We start from the raw sequence: 16,620 nt of genomic DNA, 5'->3' as shown, positions 1-16,620 counted from the left end.
CAGAGTATTACAATGGGTGTACTGAAGGGTTACTAAGTGTAAAAATAAACACATTGCAGAGTTGCAGGAGATGATGGATACTGATGTAATTATAAACAGGAGGCTATGTTACCGAATGCAAGAATGGACACCAGGAGAGTCACAGACTGAATTGAATGTGGGCTACAGATTATCCAATAGTCTGCCATCCCATTAGACTCTCCCACCAGTGGAAACATCCTCTCCGCATCCACTCTATCCAGGCCTTTCACTATTCGCCAAGTTTCAATGAGGTTCCCCCCACCCCCTCATCCTTCCCAACTCCAGCGAGTACAAGCCCAGAGCAATAAAACGCTCATCACACATCAACCCAATCATTGTTGTAGGAAGGAACGGCAGGTGCTGGTTTAAACCGAAGATAGACACAAAAGGCTTTCGTAACTCAGCGGGTCAGGCAGCATCTCCAGGGAGAAGGAACGGGTGACGTTTCGGGTCGAGACCCTTCCTCAGACTGAGAGTTTCCCTCTCTCCCCTGACCCCCAGTCTGAGGAAGGGTCTCAACCCGAAACATCACCCATTCATCTTCTCCAGAGATGCTGTCTGACCCGCTGAGTTTACTCCAGGTTTTTAAGGTCATAAGTGATAGTTTAGTTTAGTTAAGTTTAGAGATATAGTGCCCTTCACTTTGAACCGATGGTTCTCTGGAATGTGGCTGATTCTGCAACAATATTACTGAGAATGACAATCAAGATAAAGAAGGCCGCATTTTAAGATTGATCTCGCATTACTGTTACGAATCGTAAAGGGAGGAGTACTGGGAGACGATACAAGGCTGGGATCATTGGAGAAAGCAACGATCTCAGGTGCGGTGAATGGCTTTTGTCTTGTTGACTTTGGAGATGCGGAGTCCATTTCTATCCTGGCCTCACATCATTGCCAACTCCGTTCATTTAAATTTAGATTTTAGATTTTTTAGATTTAGAGATACAGCGCAGTAACAGGCCCTTCGGCCCACCGGGTCCGCGCCGCCCAGCGATCCCCGCACATTAACACTATCCTACACCCACTAGGGACAATTTTTACATTTGCCCAGCCAATTAACCTACATACCTGCACGTCTTTGGAGTGTGGGAAGAAACCGAAGATCTCGGAGAAAACCCACGCAGGTCACGGGGAGAACGTACAAACTCCATACAGACGGCGCCCGTAGTCAGGATCGAACCTGAGTCTCCGGCGCTGCATTCGCTGTAAGGCAGCGACTCTACCGCTGCGCCACCGTGACCACCCCATTTCTAATGGGAGGGACTGCATGTCGGGAGACTTGCCTCATCCAGCTGGTGCTGTATACAGGGGAAGGAGAAGGTGAATCCCACGTGCAATTGGGAGCACTTCATGCCCATGTAATCCAGGAACGCCACGATGCAATCCACAATGTAGTCAAACAGCTACGAATAAAGCACACCGTCCATTAGGCCGCCATTTCAGAGCGGAAGAAACGTTTCGTGTTTTTTTAAGTTTGGAGACGAGGCGCATAGTAGAGGTGGCGCCTTACAGCGCTTGCGGCGCCGGAGACCCGGGTTCGATCCCGACCGTGGGTGCTGCCAGTTCGGAGTTTGTACGTTTTTCCCCGTGACCTGCCTGGGTTCTCTCCGGGTGCCCCCTGATTCCTCCCACACTCCAACGACGTACAGGTCTTTCCGGTCGTCGGCTTGGCATAAATGTCGATTGTCCCTCGTGTAGGGTGGTGTGAACGTGCGGGGATCGCTGGTCGGCGCGGTGGGCCGAAGGACCTGTTTCCGCGCTGAACTAAATGAAACCAATACAGCGCGGAGACAGGCCCTTCAGGCAACCCAGTCGGCGCCGACCAGCGATCCCCAAACACGTGCACTGTCCCACGCACACGAGGGACAATTTAAAGTCTTCACCGGAGCCAATTAACCAACAATCCTGTACGTCTTTGGAGGAATCCGGAGCACCCGGAGAAAACCCACGCAGGTCACGGGGAAAACGTACAAACTCAGTACTGACAGCACCTGCGGTGGGGATTGGACACGGGTCTTTGGTGCAGTAAAGCAGCAATTCTACCGCTGCGCCATCTTGTTGGTCACAGGTACAGTGAAAAGTACAGTCAAAGGAAAGACAATACGTGATTGTAATCAAGTCGTGCACAGTGCACTGGTAAAGGGTAACGGGTACAACGGTTAGTGCAAGATAAAGTCCGATTAAAGATAGTTCAGTGGTTGCCAATGGGGTAGATGGGAAATAAGGTCGTCATAAGGTCATAAGGAAAAGGAGTAGAATTAGGCAAGTCTACTCCGCCATTCAATCATGGCTGATCTATCAATAGACAATAGACAATAGGTGCAGGAGTAGGCCATTCGGCCCTTCGAGCCAGCACCACCATTCAATGTGATCATGGCTGATCATTCTCAATCAGTACCCCGTTCCTGCCCTCTCCCCATACCCCCTGACTCCGCTTTCATTAAGAGCTCTATCTAGCTCTCTCTTGAATGAATTCAGAGAACTGGCCTCCACTGCCTTCTGAGGCTGAGAATTCCTATCTCTCCCTCCTAACCCCATTCTCCTGCCTTCTCCCCACAATCTCTAAACCCCATAAACCGGCAGATTTAAGCCGCCGATCGGTCCTGGATGGGGCTGAGATCGGCCGCCTCACCTGGCCCAGGTGACACATTTTCAGACGGGGGGGGCTTTCAGGGGAGGGGATTTCAGGTGCACTCTTGTAATTTTATCTGGTTTAAAGGAGGTGCCGGATTAAAGAAGGTTCCGGGCCGTCAGTTGCCGGAAAGCTGGTGGTGGGCTCACATAAGGACATCCTGTAGGTCAAGGAATGCCCATCATATCATATCATATCATATATATACAGCCGGAAACAGGCCTTTTCGGCCCTCCAAGTCCGTGCCGCCCAGTGATCCCCGTACATTAACACTATCCTACACCCACTAGGGACAATTTTTTACATTTACCCAGCCAATTAACCTACATACCTGTACGTCTTTGGAGTGTGGGAGGAAACCGAAGATCTCGGAGAAAACCCACGCAGGTCACGGGGAGAACGTACAAACTCCTTACAGTGCAGCACCCGTAGTCAGGGTCGAACCTGAGTCTCCGGCGCTGCATTCGCTGTAAAGCAGCAACTCTACCGCTGCGCTACCGTGCCGCCCATGTGAGAATCATGAGTTCAAAGTCAACAGGTTCTCCAAAGTACGTCACACCCAACACTTCTCACTTGCTAAAGGACGTTTTGGAAGGATGAAGGGGACCACATTGAAATTTGCCGAATAGTGAAAGGCCTGGATAGAGTGGATGTGGAGAGGATGTGTCCACTAGCGGGAGAGTCTAGGACCAGAGGCCACAGCCTCGGAATAAAAAGACGTTCCTGTGGAAAGGAGATGATGAGGTTTTTCTTTGGCCAGAGGGTGGTGAATCGGTGGAAATCATTGCCACAGACGGCTGTGGGCGCCAGGTCAAAGGATATTCTTAAAGCGGAGATTGACAGATTCTTGATTAGTGCGGGTGTCAAGGGTTATGGGGAGAAGGCCGGAGGATGGGGGTTGGGAGGGAGAGATAGATCAGCCATGACTGAATGAAGCAGTGGACCTGATGGGCCCAATGGCCTAATTCTGCTTCTAGAACGTAAGAACTTATGAACTCAAATGCCACGTCCCAAAATGTTGGAACTTGCAGCAGTACAGGCGTAGATGGATGAGAGGGGATCTTACAGAAAGCTATACAGTAAACTTCTTAAAGGATTGGACAGGCAAGATGCAGGAAAAATGTTCCCGATGTTGGGGGAGACCAGAACCAGGGGTCACAGTTTAGGTCAATTAGGACTGAGATGAGGAAAAGCTTCTTCACCCAGAGAGTCCAGAACCAGGGGCCACAGTTTAAGAATAAGGGGTAGGCTATTTAGAACGGAGATGAGGAAAAACTTTTTCAGTCAGAGAGTTGTGAATCTGTGGAATTCTCTGCCTCAGAAGGCAGTGGAGGCCAATTCTCTGAATGCATTCAAGAGAGAGCTAGATAGAGCTCTTAAGGATAGCGGAGTCAGGGGGTATGGGGAGAAGGCAGGAACGGGGTACTGATTGAGAATGACCAGCCGTGATCACATTGAATGGTGGTGCTGGCTCGAAGGGCCGAACGGCCTACTCCTGCACCTATTGTCTATTGATTTCATTGACTCCATCTACACCTCACGCTGCCTCGGCAAGGCCAGCAGCATAATCAAGGACGAGTCGCACCCTGGCCACTCCCTCTTCTCCCCGAATGGCCTACTCCTGCACCTATTGTCTATTGTCTATTGTGAATCTGTGGAGTTCTCGGCCACAGAAGGCAGCGGAGGCCGATTCAATGGAATTTTTTCAAGAGAGAGTTAGATTTGGCTCTTGGGGCGAAAAGAGTCAAGGGTTACGGGGGAAAAAGCAGGAACGGTGGAATGATCAGCCATGACCATATTGAATGGCGGTGCTGGCTCCAAGGGCAGGATGGCCTACTCCGGCACCTATTTCCCTACGTGTCCATGTTTCTGCACACTCACCTCTTCGCCCGTCCCCTGCATGATTTCCAGAGGGATGGGATAGGATTTCTGGTAGACCTGCGTGCTTCGCCGAGGCCCACTGTGCAGCACGAGAAGCAGCACTCGGAAGTTGGTCCCGTCCAAATCAAGCGCAAGGAACTTGCCGCTCTCTGCGAAGGGATAATTTCACACAGATGGCGAACGGCGGACAAAATGCCTTCTGCTTCACACCGGAATCACAAGATCATAGGAGACGGGAGAAGGATTATTCGGCCCCATCGAGTCTACTCCGCCATCCAATCGTGGCTGACCTATCCCTCCCTCCTCACCCCCGCTATAACTGAATCCGAAGAGTCGTTTACTGCGCGGTGTTCCCGATGTTGGGGGAGTCCAGAACCAGGGGTCACAGCTTAAGGATAAGGGGGAAGTCTTTTAGGACCGAGATGAGAAAACATTTCTTCACACAGAGAGTGGTGAGTCTGTGGAATTCTCTGCCACAGAAGGTAGTTGAGGCCAGTTCATTGGCTATATTTAAGAGGGAGTTAGATGTGGCCCTTGTGGCTAAAGGGATCAGGGGGTATGGAGAGAAGGCAGGTACAGGTTACTGAGCTGGATGATCAGCCATGATCATATTGAATGGCGGTGCAGGCTCGAAGGGCCGAATGGCCTACTCCTGCACCTATTTTCTATGTTTCTATGTTTCTAACAGGCCCTTCGGCCCAACCCACCAAATGCCGTTCAAGGTGGTGGGGGGGAGGGGGGGGGGTGGTGGGGGAGGGGTCTCATTGAAACCTACTGCGTAACGAAAGGCCGAGATAGAGTGGATGTGGGGAGGACCATGAATTCCACCGTTGCGGCACGGTGGCGCAGCGGTAGAGTTGCTGACAAACGGCGCCGGAGACCCGGGTTCGATCCTGACCACGGGTGCCGTCTGTACGGAGTTTGTGCGTCCTCCATGTGACCACGTGGTTTTTCTCCGGGGGTTCCTTTTTCCTCCCACACTCTTTCCTCCCACACTCCAAAGACGTACAGGTCCGTAGGCTGATTGACTTGGTATAAAGGTCAATTGTCCCTAGCGTGTGTAGGATATTCTTTTTTTTTAATGTTTATTTTTTTAATTTTTAATTTAAATTGATTACAGTGCATATAACAACAACAGTAAACCCCATCCCTTCCCTACATAATCATGAAAACAAACAAACAAAAACAAACAAATAAATAAATTAAAATTTAAATTTAAATTTAAAAAACATAACTACAATGTGACAAAATGTGTAGGATATTCTAAGCGTGCGGGGATCGCTGGTCGGTGCGGACTCGGTGGGCCAAATGACCTATTTACGTGCTAAACTAAACTAAACTAAGGATGTTATTCACAAAATGCTGGAGTAACCCAGCAGGTCAGGCAGCATCTTGGGAGAGAAGGAATGGGTGACGTTTCGGGACCCGAAACGTCACCCATTCCTTCTCTCCCGAGATGCTGCCTGACCTGCTGAGTTACTCCAGCATTTTGTGAATAAATACCTTCGATTTGTACCAGCGTCTGCAGTTATCTTCTTAAACTAAGGATGTTTCCTGTAGTGGGAGGGGAAGACCGTAAAACGTAGGAGAAGAAGGCAAGGTGGCGCAGCGGTAGAGTTGCTGCTTTTACAGCACCAGAGACCCAGGTTCAATACTGACCTTGGGTGCTGTGTCTGTGCGCTGTTTGAAGTTCGCCCTGTGACCACGCGGGTTTTCTCCGGGGGAAACTCCGCTCTCCTCGCGCACTCCCAAAGACGCATAAGGTTCGTAGGCTAATTGGCTTTTGGTGTAAATGTAAACTGTCCCCAGTGTGTGTGCAGGCTGGTGTTAGCGCTGGTCGGCAGGGACTCGGCGGGCCGAAGGCAGGAGAGCGGGGTTCGAGAAAACCCCCTGCGGTGACGGGGAGAACGTACGAGCCCCCGCGCGGTCAAACACCCGCGTTCACGGTCGAACGCGCCGTTCTCTGGCGCCGCGAGGCAGCAACTCTACCGCTGCGCCACCGAGGTTTAGCGGGCACGTGCCAAGGCCACCGTGTCCTTTTGTGGAACGTCTAGTGGGTCCTGATGATACTGTATCGTCACCGTGTACCTGGGGCACATAGAAACATAGAAAATAGGTGCAGGACACCTGTCGCTGAACACCTGCGCTCGGTCCTCATTAACCAAACTGATTTCCCGGTGGCCCAGCACTTTCACTCCCCCTCCCACTCCCAGTCTGACCTCTCTGTCATGGGCCTCCTCCAGTGCCATAGTGAGGCCCGCCGGAAATTGGAGGAGCAGCACCTCATATTTCGCCTGGGCAGTTTGCAGCCCGGCGGTATGAACATTGACTTCTCCAACTTTAGATAGCTCCTCTTTCCATCCCTTCCCCTCCCCCTTCCCAGATCTCCCTCTATCTTCCTGTCTCCACCTATATCCTTCCTTTGTCCCGCCCCCCTGACATCAGTCTGAAGAAGGGTCTCGACCCGAAACGTCACCCATTCCTTCTCTCCCGAGATGCTGCCTGACCTGCTGAGTTACTCCAGCATTTTGTGAATAAATAGGTGCAGGAGTCGGCTATTCTGCCCGTCGAGCCAGCACCGCCATTCAATATGATCATGGCCGACCATCCGAAATCAGTGCCTTCTCCCCATGTCCCCTGACTCCGTTAGCTCGTGTACAAACCATGCACGTGAGCGCTGCCACGAAGGCGCCGAGAAAAAGTACTTGTTAATATTAAAACTTTAGTTTAGTTTAGTTTAGAGATACAGCGCGGAAACAGGCCCTTCGGCCCACCGGGTCCGCGCCGCCCAGCGATCCCCGCACACTAACACTATCCTACACACACTAGGGACAATTTTTACATTTACCAAGCCAATTAACCTACAAACCTGCACGTCTTTGGAGTGCGGGAGGAAACCGAAGATCTCGGAGAAAACCCACGCAGGTCACACGGGGAGAACGTACAAACTCCGTACAGACAAGCACCTGCGGTCGGGATCGAACCCGGGCCTCCGGCGCGGCATTCGCTGCAAGGCGGCAACTCTACCGCTGCGCCACCGTGTGGCGACTTACCCGAGGCGTTGGGAAACTTGCGGATGAAGGTGGGCAGCATCTTGAGCGTAGCGACGCTGTGGGTCTTTTTGCTCAGTCCGTACTCCATCTCCTGCCTCATCAGCTCCATCACCTTCATCAGCTGCTCCTGGGTCAGCTTGAGCGGAGCCAGCATCTTGTTCTGGTACTTGCGCTGGTGGACGATCCTGTAGGCCACCGCGGTCACCATGGCCGCACCCTTCCCCGTGCCCGTGTCGACCAGGATGAAGCGCACATCGCAGCCCGGCGCCAGGTGCCTGACCATCTTGTGCAAGCTCTTGGCGTACCTGGAGGCGGAACGCCACAGAGTTACTTCCCAAACGTCACCACGGATGGAAACATGGAAACAAAGACAACAGGTGCAGGGGTAGGCCATTCAGCCCTTCGAGCCGGCACCGCCCATTCAATATGATCATGGCTGATCGTCCAGAATCAATCCAGATCGTCCCTGCTTTTTCCTCATATTCCTTGATTCTGTTAGCCCCGAGAGCTACATCAAACTCACTCTTGAAAACACCCAGTGAATTGGATGTTCACGGTTTGAACCTGGCGGCACGGCGGCGCAGCGGTAGAGTTGCTGCCTTACAGCGAATGCAGCGCCGGAGACTCAGGTTCGGTCCTGACTACGGGCGCCGTCTGTACGGAGTTTGTACGTTCTCCCCGTGACCTGCCTGGGTTTTCTCCGAGATCTTCGGTTTCCTCCCACACTCCAAAGACGTACAGGTATGTAGGTTAATTGACTGGGTAAGTGCTAAAAAAAAATTGCCCCTAGTGTGTAGGATAGTGTTAATGTGCGGGGATCGCTGGGCGGCGCGGACCCGGTGGGCCGAAGGGCCTGTTTCCGCGCTGTATCTCTAAATCTAAAAAAAAATCTTTAAAAAAATTGGCCTCCACTGCCTTCTGTGGCAGAGAATGCCACAGATTCACAACTCTCTGGATGAAAAGGTTTTCTTCATCTCAGTCCCGGAATGGCGGGACTGTCGTATGTTGAAAGGCTGGAGCGATTGGGCTTGTATACACTGGAATTTAGAAGGATGAGGGGGGATCTTATTGAAACATATAAGATAATAAGGGGATTGGACACATTAGAGGCAGGAAACATGTTCCCAATGTTGGGGGAGTCCAGAACAAGGGGCCACAGTTTAAGAATAAGGGGTAGGCCATTTAGAACGGAGATGAGGAAGAACTTTTTCAGTCAGAGAGTGGTGAAAGTGTGGAATTCTCTGCCTCAGAAGGCCGTGGAGGCCAGTTCGTTGGATGCTTTCAAGAGAGAGCTGGATAGAGCTCTTAAGGATAGCGGAGTGAGGGGGTATGGGGAGAAGGCAGGAACGGGGTACTGATTGAGAATGATCAGCCATGATCGCATTGAATGGCGGTGCTGGCTCAAAGGGCTGAATGGCCTACTCCTGCACCTATTGTCTATTGTCTATTGTCTATAACACTGTTATTATTATGAGTCTGTGCCCTCTGGTCCGAGACTCTCCCACTACAGAAGTCATTGCCACAGATGGCTGCTGTCAAGCCAATGGGTATTTTTAAGGCAGAGATTGTCAGATTGTTTGATTAGTACGCGTGTCAGGGGTCATGGGGAGAAAGTAGGAGAATGGAGAGGAAAAGATAGCCATGATTCAATGGTGGAATACACTTGATGGGCCAAACGGCCTGATTCTGCTCTGAGAACTAATGAACTTAGCAGAAACATCCTTTCCAAGTCCACTCTATCCAGGTCTTTCACTATTCAGTAAGTTTCAATGAGGTGTCCCCCCCCCCCCTCATCCTTCTAAACTCCAGTGATCGCAGGCCCAGTGCCCTCTGGTCCCAGACTCTCCCAATACTGGAAACATCCTTTCCACATCCACTCCATCCAGACCTTTCATTATCACTGACGGCAGAAGGTCTCACGTACCGGTGAGCAGTCCTGAGCTACTATCGACCTCATTGATGACCCTCAGACTATCTACGTAGGAAAATAACTGCAGATGCTGGTACAAATCGAAGGTATCACAAAATGCTGGAGTAACTCAGCAGGTCAGGCAGCATCTCAGGAGAGAAGGAATGGGTGACGTTTCGGGTCGAGACCCTTCTTCAGACTGAAGAAGGGTCTCGTCCCGAAACGTCACCCATTCCTTTTCCCCTGAGATGCTGCCTGACCTGCTGAGTTACTCCAGCATTTTGTGAAACCTCATACTATCTATGATTGGACTTTATCATGCACTAAACGTTATTCCCTTATCATGTATCAGTACACTGTGAGCGGCTCGATTGTAATCATGTATTGTCTTTGCGTGCTGACCGGTCAGCAGAAAGACGAAACACGATTACAATCGATCCCAATTCTCTGAATGCATTCAAGAGAGAGTTGGATAGAGCTCTTAAGGATAGCGGAGCAGGGTGTATGGGGAGAAGGCAGGAACGGGGTACTGATTAAGAATGATCAGCCATGATCACATTGAATGGCGGTGCTGGCTCGAAGGGCCGAATGGCCTCCTCCTGCACCTATTGTCTATTGTCTATTGCCTTTACAGTGTATAGATACATGAGAAGAGAATAACGTTTAGCGTAAGGTAAAGCCAGCAAAGTCCGATCAAGGATAGTCCGAGGGTCACCAATGAGGTGGATAGTAGTTCAGCACTGCTCTCTGGTTGTGGTGGGTTGGTTCAGTTGCCTGATAACAGCTGGGAACAAACTGTCCCTGAATCTGGTGATGTGCGTTTTTCGCACTTCTATACCTTTTGCCTGATGGGAGAGGGGAGAAGAGGGAGTGGCCAGGGTGCGACTTGTCCTTGATTGTGCTGCTGGCCATGCCGAGGCAGCGTGAGGTATAGATGGAGTCAATGGAATCAATAGACAATAGGTGCAGGAGGAGGCCATTCGGCCCTTCGAGCCAGCACCACCATTCAATGTGATCATGGCTGATCATTCTCAATCAGTACCCCGTTCCTGCCTACTCCCCATACCCCCTGACTCCGCTATCCTCAAGAGCTCTATCTAACTATCTCTTGAATGCATTCGGAGAATTGGCCTCCACTGCCTTCTGAGGCAGAGAATTTCACAACTCTCTGACTGAAAAGGTTTTTCCTCACCTCCGTTCTAAATGGCCTACCCCTTATTCTTAAACTGTGGCCCCTGGTTCTGGACTCCCCCCAACATTGGGAACATGTTTCCTGCCTCTAACGTGTCCAACCCCTTAATAATCTTATATGTTTCGATAAGATCCCCTCTCATCCTTCTGAATTCCAGTGTATACAATCGAGGTTGGTTTGTGTGATGGTCTGGGCTGCGTCCGCAATTCGCTACAATTTCTTGCGGTCTTGGATGGAGGCGTTCCCAAACCAAGCTGTGATGCATCCCTGATTAGCCTGCTTTCTGTGGTGCATCTGTAGGGGCGGCACGGTGGCGCAGCGGTACAGTTGCTGCCTTACAGCGCTTTCAGCGCCAGAGACCCGGGTTCGATCCTGTCTGCGGGTGCTGTCTGTGCGGAGTTTGTACGTTCTCCCCGTGACCTGCGTGGGTTTCCTCCAGGATCCTCAGTTTCCCCCCGCACTCCAGAGACGTACAGGTTTGAAGGTTAGTCGTCTTGGTATAAATGTGAAGCTGTCCCGAGTGCGTGTGGGATACGTGTCGGCGCGCGGTGGCCGCTGGTTGGCGCGGACTCGGTGGGCCCGAAGGGGCCCGTTTCCGCGCTGTGGCTCCAATAGTGGAAGTGGCGGCGCCTAATGGCTGCGGCTCGCTAGCAGTCTGTTCGTCTTTTTTCCTTTTTTTGTTGTTGTGTGTCGGTGTTGGGATGGTTTTTTTTTTTTTTGTGGTTTTTTTTGGTTGTGTATGTGTGGGGGGTGGTGGTGTGGGTGGGGGGGGGTGGGGGAAACCTTTCTCTTTTAGGTCTCTTCCTCACGGCGCGGGGTGCGGCTCGGCTGCGGGGCCTTCCATCGCCCGGTGCGGCTCGGCCGCTGGACTTTACATCGCCCGGTGCGGCTCGGCCGCTGGACTTAACAGTGCCCGGTGCGGCTTGGCTGCGGGGCCTTCCATCGCTGGTGCGGCTCGGCCGCTGGACTTAACATCGCCCGGTGCGGCTTGGCCACGGGGCCTTCCATCGCCCGGTGCGGCTCGGCCGCGGGACTTAGCTGCGCAAGGCTCGGTCGCGGGGCCTTCCATCGCCCGGCTCGGCCGCGAGACGATTCAGCGCCCGGTGCGACTCGGCCGCGGGGACTTCCATCCCCTTGCGGGGACTGTGCGGGTCGGTCGGGGACGAGCTGTCTGTCCGTGGGCGTGGGGAAGAGAGTGGAAGTTTTGTTGCCTCCATCACAGTGAGGGGGTGTTTGGAGTCACTGTGATGGACGTTTGTGTTGGGGTCATGTGTCTTGTGTTCTTTTTTGTGTGTGACTGCTATGTAGTTTCGTTCGGTACCTTGGTACCGAATGACAAATAAAGCTCTGTTGAACTGTTGAACTGTTGAAACTAAGCCACGCTGAACTAAACTGGAGCCAAACTTACAGCGGCACGATCCTGTACACCGTCCCGTCGATGGCCACCGTGGTCCTGAGCCGCTTCACTTTCTTGTTCCATTTCAGCCGCAGCAAAATGGACGCCAGGGTGGCGGCACACAGGCAGGCCGAGCGGAAGGTCACGATGACACAGACGTGCTGAACCACCGCACAGTCCTCGGTGCAGGGGTCCAGGTTCATGTCCTTCAGGATCTGCATGGCAATCTCCAACCCCGTCTTCTGGCTGAAGGGGTGAAGACATAAAAGGAACATGAGGTGGCGGAGGAGGGGGGTGTGGTTGGGGGGGTGGCACGAAGGGCCGAATGGCCTCCTCCTGCACCTATTGTCTATTGTCTACCTGTCCAACTGTTTCTCAAACGTTGGGATAGTCCCAGCCTCAACTACCTCCTCTGGCACCTTGTACCATACACCCACCACCCTTTGTGTGAAAAAGTTACCCCTCGGTTTCCTATTAAATCTTTTGCCCTTCACCTTGAACCTGGGCCCTGTGGTCCTCGATTCACCTGCTCTGGGCAAGAGATTCTGTGCATCTAACCAGTCAGGCAGCATCACTGGAGAACATGGATAGGTGACGTTCTAGGTCGTCATCCTTTGTCAGTGGGGGGAGGGGGGGGGGAGGGCAGGCACAATAATAGCCGGAGTAACTCAGCGCAGCTGGAGGGTGACGTTTCGGGTCGAGACCCTTCCTCGGACTCAAGAGTTTCCCTCTCGCCCGACCCTCAGTCTGAGGAAGGGTCTCGACCCGCAACGTCACCCGTTCCTCTTCGTGACATCTCATTTAATAATTTAAGTGCCTGTCCCAGTTACGCGATAATAAGGCGACTGTCAAAGTCGTAGCAGATCGCCCGAAATTTTCTTTTACCCGACGACAATGACCACGACAATGCCGAATCAGGTCGATACAGGTTACTTTTGTGAAACTAGCATCTGGCTAAGAGATTTCACCGTCTTCGGAAACATCGCGAAATTCCCACGCTTACCTGACCGTCAAACGGTCGCCTCCAATCTACCTGTCAAATGTCCTGACGGTAAATAAATTGGTTCAACAAAACTATCTCCTGGTATCTTCAAATGCCTTTCCTTAATTTAATATTACGTGCTTCTAAATGCATCTGCGACAACCTGGCAAACCTGGGGACAGCGTGCGACAGACAGCGCCCGCAATAAGCTACGGTACCTGGCGACAAGCCAGCTGTCGCCGAGAAATTTCTATCTGGAAAATCGCCAAGATCCACTACGATTCATTGAAGACTCCTCACGATCATGCCCACGACACCCCGGCGATTGCCTAGTCGCCGACAGTCGCCTTAAAATCGCCTAAGTGGGATAGGCCCTTTATTTGAAAAAGGGCCAATGTACATGAATTGACACTTAAACAAATATAAATGTACTCGAGTTCGCCGAGAGGCTAGTTTTCATCGACAGTCCCTTAGCCTGATGTTGTTAGGCATCCACGAAAAGAAATACAATACAATATTGTATAAGAAAATAACTACAGATGCTGGTACAAATCGAAAGTATTTATTCACAAAATGCTGGAGTAACTCAGCAGGTCAGGCAGCATCTCGGGAGAGAAGGAATGGGTGACGTTTTGGGTCGAGACCCTTCTTCAGACTGATGTCAGGGGGGGGCGGGACAAAGGAAGGATATAGGTGGAGACAGGAAGATAGAGGGAGATCTGGGAAGGGGGAGGGGAAGGGAGGGACAGAGGAACTATCTAAAGTTGGAGAAGTCGATGTTCATACCGCTGGGCTGCAAGCTTCCCAAGCGAAATATGAAATGCTGTTCCTCCAATTTACGGTGGGCCTCACTATGGCACTGGAGGAGGCCCATGACAGAAAGGTCAGACTGGGAATGGGAGGGGGAGTTGAAGTGCTCGGCCACCGGGAGATCAGTTTGGTTAATGCGGACCGAGCGCAGGTGTTCAGCGAAGCGATCGCAATATTTCTCTTCTCCGGAGATGCTGTCTGACCCGCTGAGTTGCTCCAGCTTTTTAATGCCATAAGGCCATAATCAATAGGAACAGAATGAGGCCATTCAGCCCATCAAGTCTACTCCACCATTCAATCATGGCTGATCTATCTCTCCCTCCTAACCCCATTCTCCTGCCTTTTCCCCCATAACATCTGACACCCGTACTAATCAAGAATCTATCTATCTCCGCCGGGAAAATATCAATGTTTGTGTCTCTCTTCGGTTTAAACCAGCATCCGCACTTCCTTCCGACAAACTAGAAGGGGGGAGGGGGTCAGATATTGTGGCGCTGGAGTAACTCAGCGGGTCAGGCAGCGTGTGTTAGGAATTAACAGTAGATGTTGATAGGCGCAAAATGCTGGAGTGACTCAGTGGGTCAGACAGCCTCTCCGAAGAAAAGGAGTCGTGGTTTCGGATTGAGACCCTTCTGGAGAGTCAGGGGAGAGGGAAATGAGAGATATAGGTGGCAACATGTTGTCAAGCTGGAAAGGGCGCAGAGAAGATTTATGAGGGCGTTTTGCCACGACTAGAGGGCCTGAGCTACAGGGAGAGGTTGAGCAGACTGGGACTCGATTCCCTGGAGCGCAGGAGGATGAAGGGGAATCTTATAGAGGTGTACAAAATCATGAGAGGAATAGATCGGGTAGGTGCACAGAGTCTCTTGCCCAGAGTAGGGGAATCGAGGACCAGAGGATATAGGTTTAAGGTGAAGGGAGAAAGATTTAATCGGAATCTGAGGGGGTAACTATTTCACACAAAGGGTGGTGGTTGTAAGGAACAAGTGCCAGAGGAGGTAGTTGAGGCTGGGACTATCCCAGCGTCTAAGAAACATTTCGACAGGTAATTGGATAGGACAGGTTTGCAGGGATTTGGGCCAAACGCAGGCTGATGGGACTAGTATAGCTGGGACATGTTGGCCGGTGTGGGCAAGTTGGGCCGAAGGGCCTGTTTCCACGCTGTATCACCCTATGACTCAATGTGTAGGAAGGAACTGCAGATGCCTGTTTACACCGAAGATAGACACAAAATCGCACAGTGATCCGGCACAGATCTACTTGCACTTTATTCTGTCTTAAAACTGTTACAATCTGTTTCGTTGGGTTGTTGTATGGGAGGCGCATTCCCAATCTCATTATACCCCTGTACAATGACAATAACGATATATTGTATTGTATTATTCACAAAATGCTGGAGTAACTCAGCAGATCAGGCAGCATCTCGGTAGAGAAGGAATGGGTGACGTTTCGGGTCGAGACCCTTCTTCAGACTGAATGGCTGATCGGAAACATTCCTTTTCTCCCGTGTCTATCTCCAGGCCCTTTAGTTTAGAGATTTAGAGAGCGCGGGAGGAAACCGGAGCACCCGGGGAAAACCCACGCAGTCACGGAAGAGAATGTACAAACTCCGTATAGACAGCACCACTGGTCGGGATCGAACCGGGGTCTCGGGCGCTGTGAGGCGGCAACTTTACCACTCTGCCACCGTGCCAACCCTTCTTCAGACTGATTGTAGTAGTGTGGAGAAAGCAAAAAGAGAGGTGGAGGGAGGGGGGGGGGGGGGGGTTTGGGGGAGGGTGGGGGGTTGGGGAGGGGGGGGGGGGGAAGGTGGGACAAGTGATAGGTGGATAGGGGCGAGGGGAGGTTGGCAAATGGCTGGAGTGAACGACAACGTTTCAGTGATGAAAAGGGGACAGTGGGTGTCATCTGGTGCCTACGTTGGAGGAAACCGGAGCAGCTGGAGAAACCCACACAGGTCACGGGGAGAACGTACAAACTCCGCACAGACAGCACCCGCGGTCAGGATCCAACTGGGGTCTCAGGCGCTGTGAGATACTGACTCTACCGCCGCGCCGCTGTGCTGTGCTGACCTGTCCCAATACCCCACACCCTTGCTCACCACTCCCCCCTCACCCCACCTCCACCCCCCCTCACTCCCCCTCTCATCCCTACCCCCATCTCCATAGCCCACCTCACCCACCCCCCCCTCTCCCCACCCACCCCCTCCCAACCCCCCTCACCCCACCCACCTCTCCCCACCCACCCTACCCCACCCCCACCTCCCGACCCCCCTCTCCCCACCCCCCCACTCCCCTCACTCCCCCTCTCATCCCCACCCCCATCTCCATAGCCCACCTTACCCACCCCCCCTCTCCCCACCCACCCCCTCCCAACCCCCCTCACCCCACCCACCTCTCCCCACCCACCCCACCCCACCCCCACCTCCCAACCCCCCTCTCCCCACCCCCCTACTCCCCCTCTCATCCCCACCCCATCTCCATAGCCCACCTCACCCACCCACCCCCTCTCCCAACCCCCCTCTCCCCACCCACCTCTCACCACCCAGCCCACCCTCTCCGCACCCCACCCCCACCTCCCGACCCCCCTCTCCCCACCCCCCTACTCCCCCTCTCATCCCCACCCCATCTCCATAGCCCACCTCACCCACCCACCCCCTCTCCCAACCCCCCTCTCCCCACCCACCTCTCCCCACCCACACCACCCTCTCCCCACCCTCCACCCTCCCACCCACCCATACCTTC

General features: G+C 52.6%; 1 protein-coding gene across 1 annotated transcript in view; it reads right to left on the bottom strand.

The window, feature by feature from the left end:
* The window catches only part of LOC144600804 (hexokinase HKDC1-like), a 76,617-nt gene that overhangs the window by 17,139 nt on the left and 42,858 nt on the right, over window positions 1–16,620 (bottom strand). Inside the window, 4 exon segments of the mRNA XM_078412697.1 lie at window positions 1,305–1,424; window positions 4,535–4,683; window positions 7,588–7,892; window positions 12,097–12,330. Coding sequence (XP_078268823.1) covers window positions 1,305–1,424; window positions 4,535–4,683; window positions 7,588–7,892; window positions 12,097–12,330 — 808 coding nt within the window.

This window comes from Rhinoraja longicauda, chromosome 16 (assembly GCF_053455715.1).
Source record: "Rhinoraja longicauda isolate Sanriku21f chromosome 16, sRhiLon1.1, whole genome shotgun sequence".
Taxonomy (NCBI): Eukaryota; Metazoa; Chordata; class Chondrichthyes; order Rajiformes; family Arhynchobatidae; genus Rhinoraja; species Rhinoraja longicauda.
The sequence above is the reverse complement of the archived record's forward strand: the minus strand, read 5'-3'. Positions and strand labels throughout refer to the sequence as shown.